Source organism: Podarcis cretensis (genome assembly GCF_951804945.1).
Source record: "Podarcis cretensis genome assembly, chromosome: 5".
NCBI lineage: Eukaryota > Metazoa > Chordata > Lepidosauria > Squamata > Lacertidae > Podarcis > Podarcis cretensis.
Window position 1 is genome coordinate 79,129,956 of NC_137174.1, and position 17,334 is coordinate 79,147,289.

The following is a 17,334-nucleotide window of genomic DNA, read 5'->3' on the forward strand; positions in this document are numbered from 1 at the left end:
TTTAAGCACGCTGTAAAGCGCCGACCGCGCCCCGTGCCGTTTAGTCCCAATCGGCTCCAAAACAGAGCACTCCGCACATGCCCAGAGGGCTGGGGCTCAGCAGCCTTAGCATCACTTTAAAGGGGGGAGGGGGAGTCCTTGACAGCCACACGCATAGACCACTTCGCCTGTTAAGGGCACCCACCAAGCTGCGCAGGAAAGCGCGCGCGGAAGGCGCAGCTCCGCCTCTCGCTTCCCTCCCTCCTGGGAGCGCGCGGCTTCGGCGAGGAAGCGAGCGGCGCTGGGCAGGGCTTCGGGGGGCGGGAGCCGGGGAGCCTCTCCCGCCTGCGACGCTTCCTCGGGGAGGCTGCTTCTCCGCCGCTGCCGCCGCCAGTGCTCCCGCCTCCTCGGCTCCCTCGCCAGCCAGCAGCGCGCACTTGGCCCCGGCTGTGCGTGTGCGGGAATGTGGCGGCGATCGCGAAGCGGAGCGCCGGACGCCGCCACCGCGCTCTGATGGGCGCACCCGCTGCGCGCTGCCCGCTCCGTCCCCTTCGCCCGCCTCGCTCGGGGGGCTGCCCGGAGGCGACCGCGCCATGAAGAAGGAAGCGGCGGCGGCGGCGGCACCACCAGGGCGCAGCGGGGCCAGCTAGATCTCCCCGGAGAAGGTAAGGGTCGCCTGGGAAAGTTTCGTGCCTGCGAGCAACAGACGGCTGCAACCGTCGCCTTTTTTGCTTGGGAATAGTTCCACGCCATATATATATATATCCCGATCGCTTTTTAAAAACTATCTACATTCATAGATATGGGTTTCTCTCTCTGCCCTCGTGATCAGCGCCCTCTCCTTAGAGCGGTTTCTTTTTAAAAGTGCCGGAGATGTCAAAGTTGGGAGGGGAGGGTGCGGGAATTTCCTCGTCTTCCCCCAGGAAAAGGGGCTATTTCCCCCAAAGGCTCTCCTTTCCGAACAATGCAAGCGAAGGGAGAATGGCAAACCTCATTAAGAAAGCGCCAGCTAGGGACTGCTTTCCCAATGGAACAAAAAATACCTAGGTTGTGGAGAAGGCGTGGTGGTGGGTTTTTTTTTAAGTGAGTGGCGTCCTAGTTCTAGAAGACCCCCACCCATCCATTTCCCAGCAGCTTTTGACTCAGGAGTCAAAATGTCGATGGCTGGACGCAGAACCGGGCTGTCCAAACGAGCTCACGGGAGCGCAGTCAAGAAGCGTGGGGAAAAGGGTCGTGGGGACGGTGTGTTGGCTCTGGAGTGGGGAAGGAGAGGCGCTCTGTGCATGCCCAAGCGGTGTCTGGCCTTTGGGAGCATTCTGCACTTGCTCCCGCTGGTCTGGGAACGAAGTCAGGCGCGGACTTCCGCGTTCGCGCGCGTTTTGGGTGGTGAGAAAGGGAAGCGAGTCTGCCGCCCTTTAGGCACGCAGGAATAATAAGAGCTGGTGGAGCAGGCAGGCAAAGGGCAGCAGGCGTCCTAGGCAAGAGGCTAGTGCGCATTGTTCACATGCCCCCTTTCTGTCATTGCTGCGCTGTAAATGGGCTCACAGCAGATACAAATACGACATTCCACAGCAGCCGAAAGCCTACAGGAAGACTACAGGAATTGTGCAAGGAAACTTCACGCACAGGGTCTGCACCTTGGGCTTAGGTACCCAGCACAGTTGCCTTCTCATGGTGTCCTTATAACAGGGGATGTGGAACCTGTGGCTCACCTCTCCAGATGTTGTGGGACCACAGCTCCCATCACTGACTATTGAATCTGCTATCTGGGGTTGACTTAACCTGGAACCCAACAATATCTGAAGGGCCACAGGTAGAGATAGATGAATCTGGCCATTTCAGCCTTCTTGGTTTCTAATTTTTCTAACCTCAAATTCAGCTCTCCACATTTCCACAATAATCTGTGAATTTGTCATATATGTATATATATATATATATATATATCGTCATAAAAATTAACCAGCATTTCAGTTCGGACATCTCCTAATAAACACAATATTGTGTGTAGTTTTGAGTTGCTGCAAGCAACTTCCCCTAATGCAATGCATTTCTGTATGCTGTTTTCAAGAATAAGTGCATTTTAATGCACAGACCTCCCTAATGTATGCACTTTTGTACATACTGTTTGGTTGGAGAACTGCATTGCAAAATTAGGAAATGTGCGGGTTTCAAAGGATGCTGTGCTTTCAATCTGTAAAATTTACTTTCTGATCTTCCGTTCTCTCTAGCTCAGCCTTTGCTAACCTGCTGCCCTCCAGACACTACAACTACCATCACCTGCAGCCAGCACTTGTTGGCTGGAGCTAATGGGAGTTGTAGTCTGACAACATCCAGAGGGCAGCAGGTTGGTTAGCTTACATTATCCTTTATGTCCTTTTGTCTCCTGGCCCCTCTCCCTCTTTTCCTTCCTGCCATCTCTGAATTCCAGTGATGTGGAGCTTCTGCAAAATTCCGAGAATTCCCTGGATTTCACTGGATGGGAAAATCTAGAAAACCTTGAAACCGAAAACTGTGTGTGAAGGTTTTCTGGATTTCCCCTCCTTCCCTACGACCCAATATCCAGAAATTCTCTAGTGCCCTACATCGTTTAAGGATCTGTTTATCTGACTTAATTTCAGTAAACAACAACAAAAAGTGTGCTGTGTTAATTTGATGTGTTATATAAATAAATAATATCTCAAAATGTTTGGTGTTCCTCCCCCACCCCCACCAAGCTTTATTTGGAAAATATTTTTGTTGTAAATATTTTAAAGATTTGGCAACTCAACATCATATACTTTCCTTACATTGTTTCTTGGTTCCCCCGCTTAAAATGTAGGCACAGAAAACTGCTCACATACTAATTTTAGCTGCAGCTCCTGTAATGGTTAGAGTCCTGGACTAGGTCCTAGGAGAAAAAGTGCTCAAATTCCACTCAGCCATGAACTTCATTTGGGTCAGTCACCATCTTGACTTACGGGGTTGTTGTGATGATAAACCGGGGGCCATTTGTGGCACCCCGGGCTCCTTGCAGGAAAGATGGGTTATAAATAATAATAATAATATTAAATAATAAAAAAATAGAAGAGGAACCCCCCCAGCAAAGGTAACCGCAATTCTGAAAGTGGCTCGTTTGACTGGCCTCACATTCATTTTGTGATTCTACTGACAGCACAATCCTAACCATGCTTGCTACTATATAAGTCCTATTAAATTCAATGGTGCTTACGCTCAGAAAAGTGGGGTTAGGATTGCAGTCTAATTCATTTTATGGGGGGGGGGGAGTCACCAGAAAAAACAGCAACCCAATCTTAGCCAGTATCACTGGTGCAGTCCTGATTCATAAGCTTCAGTAGAGGCTGTCCCCCCCCCCCCAACTATTTTCTGTTGGGTCAGGATTGCAACATCTGTGCCTTCCCCTTTGTTTGGCTTGACTAGACTTGGAACATATTCTCTTCCCCACCTCTTGATTCTGTCATTTCTGTTCCGACCCCCATTTGGTCTTTGCTATCACTTCCTGGTTTTGGCTCTTTGTTGACGGCAAACCAGACTGGGAAGTGAAGTATCCACAGTGCAAGAAGAGCTAGCTGAGGAAGAAAATCAGCCTGGCTCCCTGGAGATGGTTGAAACCACCATAGCTCTTGTTGGCTGAATTTGCAGGTGAACCTCAGCACTTCTCCATCTTCCTACCTGGTGCGTGGGATACCAGTTGGAAACGCAAGCTGCTTTGACAGAGGGGTGGGGGAAACGTGATATACTGCTGTCTTGGATAGCTAGCAAGTAAATAATGCCTCTGCTAAATTTTGCTTTGCTTTGCACTGAATTCATACTGCTCTGTTCAATTTGGAACTGCCGAATGTGTTTTTCAATTGCAGTGGTTGCATTTGTTTTTTTTAATAATTGCATATTCCTTATGGCACCTTATGGTGAAGGGCAGGTGAGATGTCTTAGAAACAAATTAAAATGTGGCATTGAGGGAAAGGGCCGTAGCTCAGTGCTAGAACATCTGCTTTGCATGCAAAAGATCCGGGTTCAGTCCTCAGCATCCTCAACTGGGGTTGGGAAAGGCTCTTTGCTGAAGCCATGGAGAGCTGGGTGGCACAGTGCTCTGAGTCAGTATAAGGCGGCTGTCAATGAGAGGAAGGGAAATAGCAGAGAAAGCTGAGGAAAGAAGCTCAACAATGTTTTGTGAGTAAGGCAGAAGCGGGGAACTTGCTGGGGTAGGGTAGAACTGCTACACCAGCTTCCAGGCCGTTTTTGGGTCACTGGTGCTTACTGGGAGGGGAAAGGGTGAGGCAGCCAGCAATAAACAACAGCAGGCCACCTGCCAGACAGCTAGCATAGCAGCTCTGTGCCCCCCCCCCCCCCGTTCTGGAATTATGGTATGCCAGAGTCTGTTCGCACAGCCATCGGAATAGCAACTAGCTAACACACTTGGGCATGGGACGCAGGTGGCGCTGTGGGTTAAAGCCTCAGCGCCTAGGGCTTGCCGATCGAAAGGTCGGCGGTTCGAATCCCTGCGGCGGGGTGCGCTCCCGCTGCTCGGTCCCAGCGCCTGCCAACCTAGCAGTTCGAAAGCACCTCCGGGTGCAAGTAGATAAATAGGGCCCACTTACCAGCGGGAAGGTAAACGGCGTTTCCGTGTGCGGCTCTGGCTTGCCAGAGCAGCAATGTCACGCTGGCCACGTGACCCGGAAGTGTCTCCGGACAGCGCTGGCCCCTGGCCTCTTGAGTGAGATGGGCGCACAACCCCAGAGTCTGTCAAGACTGGCCCGTACGGGCAGGGGTACCTTTACCTTTACCTAACACACTTGGGCAAATTCACAAGAACTGTCAGCACGCCAAAAGAGTCAACTCACAGAAGGTTTACAGTTTAACCCCCTTCGCATGGATCTGTGGTAAGTGAAAACTGCACAATGGACATTCATTTTTTGGTTTCTTGAGTCAAGATATACACAAGTCTTTTGCCCATGCCCTCCACTTTTTGGCTCCTCCCTTTGCCACAAGCCACAATTAAACCAGGAAGTCTCTACTTAACCATAGTTTCTTGTTTTGTCTGAACCAAAACTATGGTTGATGGCTTCAGAACAGGCCAGGATACGAAATCATGGCTTGAAGTTGAGTTAGCCAGATAGTGTCAATGTTTTGGACTACAACTTCCATCAGCCCCAGGCTGATGGAGGGCACCGTGAGGACTTCTCTGGTTTAATATCTGGGCTTGTTCTGAAGTTGTAGGTCCCCGGTTCAGATGAACAGGAAAAGTGTGGTTTTAGAAGCTTCCTGATTTAACTGTGGCTTGCGAAAAGGGAGGAGATGTGGTGCTTCTTGTGTGAGCAAAAGGCTTATAAATATCTCAGCTTAATAAGCCAATATATGATTGTCTGAACAGACTCATGAAGAGGAGGCTGGATCTTTTCCTGCCTTTTGGTGTTCTTAGTGCTGCAGCTTAGATACTTTCTTTGTTTTCCTCCAGAGACGCTTGCTGATACCAGGCCTCTAGATCCATCTATGTGACTTTGCTGGAGAAACCATGACTGAAGTCCTCCTGACCGCTGTTCTGAACGGGACTGAAAACCACTCGCTGGCTAGCAGCGGATGGACGTCGAACAATGTCACCAGCAAGTGCTTGCTGACCAAAACTGGTTTTCAGTTCTATTACCTGCCTGCTGTCTACATCATAGTCTTCATCACTGGATTCCTGGGCAACAGCGTGGCGATCTGGATGTTTATCTTCCACATGAGGCCTTGGAGTGGCATCTCGGTTTACATGTTCAACCTGGCGCTGGCTGACTTCTTGTATGTCCTGACTCTTCCTGCACTGATCTTCTATTACTTCAATCAAACTGATTGGATCTTTGGGAACTTCATGTGTAAGCTGCAGAGGTTCATCTTCCATGTCAACCTGTATGGAAGCATCTTGTTCCTCACTTGCATCAGCGTGCACAGGTACACAGGTGTGGTCTACCCCTTGAAATCGCTGGGGCGGCTGAAAAAAAAGAACGCCGTCTACATCAGCACCTTGGTTTGGGGGGTTGTGGTCACTGGGATTTCCCCCATCTTCTTCTACTCTGGAACTGGGGAAAGGAAAGTCAAAACCATGGCTTGCTACGACACGACGGTAGACGACTACCTACGAAGCTACTTCATTTACAGCATGTGCACCACGGTCTTCTTGTTTTGCATCCCGTTCATACTGATCCTGGGTTGCTACGGATTAATCGTGAAAGCACTGATTTACAAAGATTTAGACAATTCCCCGCTCAGGAGGAAATCGATTTACCTGGTTATTATAGTGTTGGCGGTATTTGCTGTGTCTTATCTCCCCTTTCACGTGATGAAAAACTTGAATCTACGAGCCAGGCTGGATTTCCAGACTCCAGAAATGTGTGCCTTTAACGACAGGGTTTATGCCACTTACCAAGTGACTCGGGGGCTGGCGAGTCTCAACAGCTGCGTGGATCCTATTCTGTATTTCTTGGCTGGAGACACGTTCCGAAGACGGCTGTCGAGAGCAACCAGGAAAGCTTCAAGAAGGAGCGAGCTCAACGTGCAGTCAAAAAGTGAGGATATGACTCTCAGCATTTTATCCGAGTGTAAACAGAATGGAGACACAAGCTTGTGAATAACAGTTTAATTTTCCTTTTGCAAGCAAGCACTCTCATCCCCCTTTCCCTTATCCCCACCCTTCATTTTTAACCCATGTAAGAATCTAAATTCTAATTTTCAAGAAAACTTAACAAGCGGACAATTTATTTTGTTTCGTTTTGTTTGAAAACATGCCGTGTGAAGCTAGGAAAAACGTGGGGAAAGTAAGTGTCAAATTCTTAAAAAAATTAAATGGAAAACAGTATGGGAGGTTTCCGTTCTTACCCTTTTAATTCTGAAAGAATAATGTATCTGATAGTCTGGTACACACAACAAATGCAGTGCAAACCCTCAGAAAAGGCGTCTCCTTGACTTAAGAGTATGAGGAATGCCCGTGGAAGGTGAATATTTCTTTAAGGCTCTAGTCTATTCTCCAGCTTCCAGTTCCCTTGCCTGTTTCTGCCTTGCTGTGGTTCTGGAAAGGGCACTGTCTGTAGGGGACCAGTCCCAGTCAGGGATATTGCAGACCCCCTCCCTGAATGTAGGTCTTTTTATTGAAAACATCAACGACAAAAAAAGCCCTTTGATTTGCAGAGATACCAAGGAGGCTGACGACGTTCTACACAGCTGATCGATGAGAAGTAAGCCTGGTGCTTATTTTATTAAAGTTGAATTTTGTTTAATAATTAAGTAAGGTTGGAACATATTAGATGACTTGAATTTGTTGTTTGGTATTGACTTCAGGTCCTCCTCCTCCTCCTCCCTTCCTGCATGTCCCGATAAGCTTCCTCATCACAGGAGTTCTGGATGTAGACATGTGTTCCTGGACTGCTCTCTTAAGCACTGCCGAAAGCACAATGCGAGAAAGGCCACGGGTTAGTAATGGTCTGTTGGCAATTATTTATTGGAGATTCTAGCAAGTTGGTCTAGCGGAGCCAATCGTGTGTTTTCCCCCCACTCTCGAATCTGGGCTCATGCAGAGGACCATCTGGTCACGGCGCGTTCGTGGGAAACTGCTGGGCATGGTGGCTCCCAAACTAGGACAATCTGGTAGCGTTCACCCATCACCATATGCAGGGTTCAAGTTTTCAGCATGTGTTGGAAAACATGGGGGAAACCGTACAGCCCCAAATGCACTGGAAACCTAGCTCCTTTGTGTGATGTTGGATGTGACAGCAAGCTTGACACAGGCTGGGCTTCTCTCATGCAGGCTTCTGAGATGGTTTGACCATGGGCTTGAACCTTCTTTGAATAGATCTTCCCTGTTACCATATAGGGAGGGTTCTTCTGTACATAGAGGAGATGATTACTGAAAATGTGATGCCCCACCTCAATAATAATTAGAAGTCTGACAGAGAGAGAGATTAGATTGTAAGAATTAGTGCTGTCATGTTCCCTGAAAGGTTAACAAATCTATAAACATAGTAGATGTACAGTACCAACAGCCCCAAGGTTACACAGAACTTGCAGCTCCTTCTCAGCAGTTTAGTACACATCTAATGGGCACATCAGAACACTGTTAGGTTTGGGGGTTGGTGCAAATTCTCCAATAATTTAACCTATCTAGTTGGCAGTACCTGTATTTTTGTCAACATGAAGAATTGCATTTGATTTATTTTTAGCCCTAATTTGGATTTCTCCCTTTTTAACATACAGCACTTTGCATGACAATAGCAGTTTTCCTGGCATTTAATGCTCTTTTCTTCTTCTTAGGAAAAAGAAACTGTCATTAATTGTCACGGGCGGGGGACGGGGAGAGGAGTGCCTCATCTAAATGTATAAAAGATTTACATCCGATTCAGAAAGGCCTGGTTGAATGATGGCCTTCCCTACCTTTTCCCAATGCCTGACAGTGATCTGAGATGGCTTCATCACCACAACACCCCAAAGATTTCCACACGTGGACATGACATTTGGATTTAGGAACTTAGGAAGCAGAGTTTGGCCAAGGTTTCATCAAGCTCAGTGTTGTCAACACTGCTCAGCTGTGGCTCTCTAGGATTTCAGGCAAGATCCAATCCTTCTTGGAAATACTGGGGACTGAACCCAGAATCTTCTGCATGCTCTACCCCTTGCCCAACACAATCTTATTGAATTCTCCATTTCCAGCTTACTTGGGTTTTTGGGAAATACTGTTCTCTACAGCTCTTTTCAAGCATTCAGAAACAGGCTGCGATAACCGTGCACTAGAAAGGAGTGCTATGGCTAAGAGAAAGGTAGTGGGGAAGATGACCTGAAATAGGCCAAAAACAATGTATCATGCAAGCTGCCAACTGATGCAGGAATCCCAGTCCCCGATAGATTCAAAACACAAAACAGTTTGGATTGGGGGAAAAAAAAGCCTTATTTGCTTCATTTAATCTACCAAAATGTATCTGGAAAAAATGTTCTGGTGCAGCAAGCAGTGCTTTGAATTATTACAAAATTCTTTCTGTATAAAATAAAGAGGATACGTAATCTCATAAATGGCTTGAACAAATCCTTCCAAAAAGGCTGTGGTTTACAGGAGAGGTAAAAATAAACTATTTACATCTTGCTTATTAATTTCCAAAGGCTGAGGATGAGCAGAAAGGGAATTGCTCTGAATAATGGCAGAGTTACAAATCAGCTTAAATTCATAAATGCAAAATCTACTGAACCTGCAAAATCTGTTTATTTAACTTATTTCTCGAGGAAGGCAATGGCAAGCAAAGAGCTATCTCGTGCGTTCACAATGCTCCTTGATTCTACACTTAAACTCTGAATTGGGCATTGTTGAGTGAAGGGATAATGAGATGCATCATTAAGGCTGTGGTGCTGAGCTCAATTACTTGGGAGTAAGCTCCCTTGGACCCAATGAGGCTTACTGCTAAGTAAATATGCATAGGCTTCCACTGCAACCTCTCTCATCTTGTTTTATAAGAAACTATAAATTAGAATTGTGCAAGGCTTCTGTTCAAATGTTGACATGTATGCATGTCAAGCTCTAGCTTAACAAGCAATCTGTATAAAATGTAAAAAGCCAAGAAAATTTAGAAGCGTGGTAAATAAGTGGCAGTCTTCTTTTTAATTAATTAACCTCTTGGGATTAGCTGTTTAGATTAAGGTTCGGGGAGGGTGTCAGGAAACATGGAAAACCTTTCCCTGCATCACCAAGAAACATGTAACATTAAACAATTCCCTTAAACCAAATTGAACTGAGGCATGCCTTGCTGGGCGCAGCAATTGAATTAAGGGTACAATGGTGGAAATGGATTTTTTACTCTTTGGAATGACTTTCTTTTGCTACATTTTTACATTCAGCTATCTTTCACGTACTTCTGTTTTCTGTTCATTGTCGTGCTCCATACAATTAGTCAATGGACGTTGGGGTGTAACATTCTTATAATCTGCTAATCCTCCCCCCCAAAAAATCCTGCAAAATCTTTGTGTGTTTGCGTGCAGCACCCTAGTATTAAATCACAGTGTTTCTCTATTTATACATTAGAGCCCCGATTCAGCAAGAGAGACTCTCATGTGGAAGCAGGTTTCCCTTTGTGGATCTTCTTTTAGACCAAGTCCTTCATGAGTCACAAGACCTGCATGGATACTTGCAGGATCGTTGAAGCCAACACCAAGCTTGCCATCCTCTAAAAGCACCAATCATCTGTTTTGGGTGACAAAGATGAATCTGGGTCCCCCTATCAAATTTAAGCTATCAAGACCAATGCCACCATCTGTGTAGGTACATCCTGGGAAATCATCACGTCCAGCAGCCTCATGCTGAACATGATGGTCTCTCAGTTGGGGCTGCTGTCCTGAAGAGCTACAACCCCAGAGGATCAACTGCATCTTGATGGCATGGCCTATTCTGAAGGTCAAGATACAGGTCTCTGGAAATACAATATGCCACACCTGCCTAGAAATATCTGCATACACGGGAGAGGGTTTTTTTAACCTTCTTTTTTCAATAGCCCCTCTCATCTGTGCCATATTAGAAGTTGGTTTCTGAAATCCCACTGAGTTTCAGAAAGAGCTTCTGAAACCATGGAGGTCATTAAAAAAACAAATCAGCATCCCTTCTGAGCACCAGTCAGGCAGATCCTAAGATCCTACTGGGAGATGCTACAAAGAAGGTCAGAATTAAGACTTCATATTCTCCCATATAACATTATCTCTGTCATAAAACCATTTCAGGATCCAGGTGCCAGCGATACTTTATTAGATGCCCAGGCAATCAGATGCCCAATATTTTATTTTGATTATTTATTCCTCCTGCAGTTCTTTCTGACTTCACGACGTGCTTTATGATCCTGACCTCGCTTCTCTCCCCAGCTGTCTTTCAAGGTAATTTGGGTTGAGGGACAGAGACTCCCTCAAGACCCCAAAGTGAAATGGACAGCTGTGGAGAGATGCAACCAATGTGGGGCTCTGGTACCTCAACCCCAAATGGTTCTTCTGGGATATCAAATGATGTGTAAAGTACCTGTTAGTTATTAATCCTTTCTGTTATTACTGCTTTGAAAGGTCATAGACTTGGAGAATTGGAAGGAACCAAGAGGGTCATCCCGTCCCCTACAATGCAATGCAGGTATATTTTGGCCTAATGTGGGGCTCAAACCCACAACCCTGAAATTAAGAATCTCATGCTCTACCGACTGAGGTATCTGGTTGTCATGCCTAACCTAAGCTTACCGTCAGTTGCGGTCACCCAGCATTAGCTTGCCTTTTCCCAGTGAATGCTGCTGGCCAGCAGGAAGCAGCAGCAACTGCTCCTTTCCACTAATCTGCTGTTGCTGTTTATTCACTCAGAGGCAGTGGAGGTTGGTGCCCACAAGGGACTGGTAGGGTGGACAGTAGGGAGGCCAACAGTAGGTGGCGTCAGAGCAAACAGCGGGTAGCGCCACAGCCAATGATAGCCAGAGGGAGAGCCAACTAGTTCCAGGTTTTGCCCCATTTCCCTTGCGGAGTCCTTCCAAGTAAGGCAACACAGACTAAGGAGGAGGAGGAGGCAGCCAATGCTACCCCCTAGATATGCTGCAGGTAATGATGTAAGCAGATGGGAGCTGGCTGAATGCAGAGTGATCTTGGTGGGGCAGCCTCCACTGCACAGAGCAGGCAAACAGGAAGCTATTGTGGTGAAAGGAAGTGGCAAGATCTGGAGGCTGTGGGGCCTCTGCTGGGCTGTGAGGCTCAGTACATGGCCAATGTTGCTGAAGCTTGAAATGTGCCTTGATGAATTCTTCTTCTTCTTCTTCTTCTTCTTCTTCTTCTTCTTCTTCTTCTTCTTCCCTAACCTCTACCTAAAGGTATGCAATGGAGACCCCCTCTTTCTATTCACCCCAAAACATCCTTTTGAGCAAGGGGGCATCTGTAGCCCTTCAGATGTTGCTGGACTCCTAGCCCCATCATCCCTACGCCTTGGTTATGTCATTGGGGTGAGTTGGAGTCCAACACTGCCTGCAGAATCATAGGTTCCCTACCTGTGCTGGCCACATGAGGAAAGGAGCATTTTTATTTTCCTGGTTTTTGAGGACTTACCTGCACTACAGACTTAAGCTCTGTCCTTTCATTCAGAAGACCATGTGCGGGTAAGCATGAAGTGTGTTGCAGGAGAGGACAATCGTGTGTTTGTACCCACTTTGTGTCTTCCCTGCCTGCCCAGCCCAACTGGGCATTGAACAGTGAAATCCGAAAGGGCTGTCTATTGTGCATTTGGCTGGAGTCACCTCCCTGCATTATCAAAGTTCCCAGCTTCAAACAGCTTCGAAGGATGCTCAGCTGAGCAGCACCCTCCAGTCATTCCTGCTCAGCATAGGAATGTTGTGGGCAAGGCAGCAGGTGTACCAAGCCCATAAGGGGACATTTGGGGTGAGATTAGAGCATGCCTGCTCCCCCTTCACCCCCTTGATGACTACCTCCCTTCTTGAATGCATGAGGAAGGTCTATGCTCACTGAATCATCATTGCCTCCCTCAAGGGAACCCTGAGAACTTCGGTTTTGTGAAGCGGAGTTGGGATCTCCAACTGCAACTTCTCAGCTAACCAAACGACAGTTCCCAAGCCAGTGTGGTGCTGTGGTTAAGAGCGGTAGTCTCGTAATCTGGTGAACCAGGTTCGCTTCCCCGCTCCTCCACATGCAGCTGCTGGGCTAGTCACACTTCTCTGAAATCTCTCAGCCTCACTCACCTCACAGAGTGTTTGTTGTGGGGGAGGAAGGGAAAGGAGAATGTTAGCCATTTTGAGACTCCTTAGGGTACTGATAAAGTGGGATATCAAATCTAAATCCAAACTCTTCTTTGGGGAATGTTTTTGGTGTAGATATATACCTCTGACTGAAAGCCTTGATTTTGCAAGACTGTCTTTCAGAAGCACCTTTTCTGTTGTGCATTATTTCCAAAATAGAAAATACTTGAGGCAACCCTTAGAAGTCAAGAGGTATAAATATTCTTAAAGGGAGAAGTGGACAATTGTGACTTATATAAAAGTCTATCCCACAGAGCCCCGTGGAATACTTGCTATGCTTCCATGCTGCTTGGAGAATATGAGAAACAAATTTATACATTTATGAGAAATTCAAGTACTGAGGATGAACTGGTGATTACTTGAGAAAGTTCAACAGTCTGAAACTCATGTGCCTTTTTTGCATTTAAAATGTAATTAGTTGGGCGACTTCCGGAGGCGGCGTGAAACGGCAATGGCGGTCCTCTTCGCGCTGTGAAGAGGGGCTCCGCAGGAAAGGGTCGTCCGCTACGGCAAAGCGGAGACCCATCAAGAAAAACCACAGGCAGAGTGAGCCTGTGGCTGTGGGACTCGGCAGGCACCAGAAGCCCCCCCAGAAATGAAGAAGGAACCCCGTAAGGGGCTCCGGAGCGTGGAAGGGGGAGCGGTGCTGTGAGTTCATCGCTCTTTCTGTGGAAGTGAAGCCGCGCGGCTGCTGCCGATGAGCGCCGACCTTTTTTCCTGGAACATCAGACTCTAAACTACAAACCCGTGAGTAGGGGATTTTTTAAAAAAATTGGGACTAAAGTGATTGAAATTTGGCTAAAAGCGGGAGACGTAACCAGGAAGTCCGTCTCCTTACCGTGCTTAAAGGATTAAAGCAAAGACTTTGACAAGCTGGAAGCATTTAAAAAAGGCTGTAAAAAGTGTGGAATTTCGTGCAACAATTTGTTTTTAACAATAACAATTTGAAAAGAGACAATCTTGCTTTAATTTTGTTGGCCTTTGATTGGACCTCTCCTTTCCTTTGTGGATTTACAAATAACTGAGAAGCCCAAAGTCCCGGACTGCCGGGGCAACAAAGAGCTGTCAAATTGCTGAAAACGTATTGAATTCTGAAAGTGCTACATTTGAGCGTTACAGTTTAGCTACAAATTGGGTAACAGTATCTTGCACATCTTTTAAGACTTTGTTTCTACATTGAGGAAGCTCTGCAATTCAAAGGGAATCTGAAGGCTCTCTTTAAATCTGTTTTTAACTGCTGGGATGTTAATGGCGGAACAGCTCTTTCTTTCTATTGAAGTACAATTGTACTCCCCCTAGAGGACTTTGGATTTACAATTCTTTGGGAACTGTATTTTGTTTTGACTTTCTGCTGCCTTGTTGTTTACTTTTTGGAAATGCCTTTCCCACGGGACTGTATATAACTTAACCTTGGCACGTAGTCAGGATTGGAATGAGTGGCACAGGGAAAGCAAGAGCGGCTAAAACGAAAGCTAAACAACTAGTACAAACAACTTTGACTTCTCAGCCACGCAGATCCTCTGTCCCAGCTGTTCTAGTACAAGAAGAGGTAGTTGCGTAAACTGCACCAATGGATATGGCATCTGGACAATCTGAGACAGTTTTAAATCAAATTTTGGAACAACTGGCAATTTTGAATAAAAAGGCAGATGAGCATTCGTCCAAAATTGACCAAGCAACAGCCACTATTAGCAAACTGACTGAACAACTTGCTCAACATACACAAGCAATTGGGAATATTCAGGAAGCAACTGTGGAAAATCGTAAATTGGCTGAGGAAGCCAATCAGAAAGCAGAGGCAGCCAATCAGAAAGTTGATGTATTAAAAGTGCAGGTAAACCCCTTGCACAAACAGATCAAGGAACAGCAGGTCTACCTGGCTATGACAGAATTGAAGAATAGGGAAAATAATCTTAGGTTGAGAGCTATCCCAGAACTTGAACAGGAAGACCTGATTGGCTATCTGACATCAGAAATTACAAAGTTCTGGGGTATAGAAGAAGATAAGGACTTTAAAATTGTAACTGCTTTTAGATTGGGAAGAGTGGTGAGGAAGGACAGATCCAGAGACTGTCTGATCATTTTGAGATCTAAGCAAGAGAGAGATAAAATACTAGGCCTTCATTTTGGAAAATCACTTGTTATTCAAGGCATCAAGGCAGAACTCTACAAAGATATCCCGAAACAACTTTTGGACCTTAGAGACACTTATATAGAATTAACAAGACTACTGAGAAGCAACTCAATTCCCTTTAGGTGGGAGTTCCCTCAAGGACTATCCTTCAACTTCAAAGGAAAGAAAGTTAAAATCAAAACAGCAGAAGATCAACAAAAGTTTTTGAACGACCACGAAGAGGACCTACAGAAAGGAACAACAGGATCTTGGCCACCACCTCCACCTATACCTACACCTACACCTACACCCTCGGGACCAGAGGACCAAAAGAAAGAGACGCCACCACGGGACTAACAGACTGATCCAGGATGTCTCTGCAGCTTCTTAGCTGGAATATAAATGGCGGAAATTCCCCAGAAAAAAGAAGAAGAATTTTTCATATATTGAAAAAAGAACAGTTGGACATTATTTGCTTGCAAGAAACACATGTGACTAGGCTTCATAGAAAAGTATTAATTAATAAAAGATTAGGTCAAGAATTTATTTCATCGGACAAAGTTAAGAAAAGAGGAGTGGTGATTTATGCAAAGGAGAGCCTGTCACCAAAACTCTTATTTAAAGACGAGCAAGGAAGAATTTTGGCAATTGAAATACAGGTCCAAGGAGAAAAGTTTTTGATATTAGGAATTTATGCGCTGAATGAGGGGAAATCAGAATTTTACAGGAAACTGCATGAGACAATTCTGGACTATATGGACTATACCAACATCATTATGATGGGAGATATGAATGGAGTCGTCTCTACAAATATGGATAAGTCACAAAATCAAAATTTAACAAATGACGGCAGACTACCTAAAACTTTTTTTGAATTAACTGACAATATGGATTTGATTGATATATGGAGGACAAAGAACCCCTTAGGCAGAGAAGGAACTTTCTTTTCTGAAGCCCATCTGTCATGGACAAGAATCGACCAAATATGGATAACTAGAGGACTGGCACCTAAGACTAGAAAAGTGGAAATCTGCCCAAAAACCTGCTCCGACCATAATGCTATGAAAGTGGAAATGAGACTTATTCCAACCGGTTCCTTCAGATGGAAAATGAATGACACCCTATTAAGAGATCAGGAGATTGTCAAGAAGGCCCAAAAAACCTTAAAAGACTATTTTGAAATAAATTTGAATACCACGGTGGAAAAAAGAATAATCTGGGACGCAAGTAAAGCAGTTATGAGAGGGTTTTTGATACAACAGAACACAATAAAGAAAAGACTTTGGAATGAAAAAAAGAATAAGATAATAGACAAGATAAGAGATGGTGAGAAAAAATTGAGATCAAAACCTAAATCACAGGAGGTTCTGAGAGAAATTAAATTTCATCAAGCACAATATGCTAAATTGATAAATCAAGAAGTTGAGTGGAAAATTAAACAGATGAAACAAAGATCATTTGAATCAGCGAATAAGTGTGGGAAACTGCTGGCATGGCAGTTGAAAAAGAGACAAAAATTGAACACGGTTACCAATTTAGAGATTGAAGGGAGGAATATCCAGAAACCAGAGGAAATTAGAAAGTGCTTCCAGAGATACTTCAAACAACTTCAAACAACTTTATATGCAAGGGCCGCAGGAAGAGACTGAGATAGACCATTTCCTAAAAATTTATGGACTACCAAAATTATCCCAGGAAAAGAGAACAATCCTAAATGATAAAATAACGCAACAAGAAATTGAGGGTGCCATTCAGAATATGCAACTAGGCAAATCTCCAGGACCTGATGGTCTTACCTCCAAGTATTACAAGACATTGAAAGATTTTTTGACACAACCATTAATGGAGGTCTGTAACCAGATTATGGAGGGGAAGAAGGCACCTGAATCGTGGAAAGAAGCTTTCATCACATTGATACCTAAAGTGGAATCTGAAAAGACTCAACTTAAGAACTACCGTCCCATCTCACTCCTAAATGTGGATTATAAAATTTTTGCGGATATTTTGGCAAGTAGATTTAAAAAAGTGCTAAATGAAGATCAGGCAGGCTTACTTCCAGGTAGACATTTGTTTGATAATACCAGGAACATCATAGACATTTTGGAACTTTTGCAAACTAATATTAATACAAAAGCAGTGCTAATTTTTATTGATGCGGAGAAGGCCTTTGACAATATCTCTTGGAGGTTTATGAAGAAAAACCTGGAAGGGATGGGAGTGGGACGGGGGTTTGAAAATGGAATAGAGGCAATTTACTCAGAGCAAAAAGCTAAATTGATAGTTAACAGTGTGGTGACAGAAGAGTTTAAAATTGAAAAAGGAACACGACAAGGTTGCCCCTTATCCCCTCTGTTATTTATTTCAGTCCTAGAGGTGCTTTTGAACATGATTAGGGAGGACCGGTTGGTGCAAGGAATACAGGTCGGAGTGAAACAGTATAAATTGAAAGCTTTTGCAGATGACTTGGTAATAACA

At 45.2% G+C, this 17,334-nt stretch overlaps 1 protein-coding gene and 1 long non-coding RNA gene across 5 annotated transcripts in view; both read left to right on the forward strand.

Annotated features, from left to right (window-relative positions):
• LOC307217287 overlaps positions 1–17,334 on the forward strand; it is a 114,506-nt gene that overhangs the window by 80,208 nt on the left and 16,964 nt on the right. The gene's annotated exons all lie outside the window — the stretch shown is intronic.
• Positions 163–8,871, forward strand: P2RY1 (purinergic receptor P2Y1). 4 transcript variants are annotated; one of them, XM_079977076.1, is made up of 4 exons: positions 167–644; positions 5,432–6,518; positions 7,138–7,184; positions 7,288–7,407. In XM_079977076.1, the coding sequence occupies exons 2-3, from the start codon at positions 5,489–5,491 to the stop codon at positions 7,179–7,181; spliced, it is 1,074 nt and encodes a 357-aa protein (XP_079833202.1). In that variant the 5' UTR covers positions 167–644; positions 5,432–5,488; the 3' UTR covers positions 7,182–7,184; positions 7,288–7,407. The 4 variants fall into 4 exon arrangements, with proteins under 4 accessions (XP_079833199.1, XP_079833202.1, XP_079833201.1 ...); XM_079977073.1 differs by lacking the exon at positions 7,138–7,184 and having other exon boundaries at positions 163–644; positions 7,288–8,871; XM_079977074.1 differs by lacking the exons at positions 167–644; positions 7,138–7,184 and adding an exon at positions 3,444–3,618 and having other exon boundaries at positions 7,288–8,871.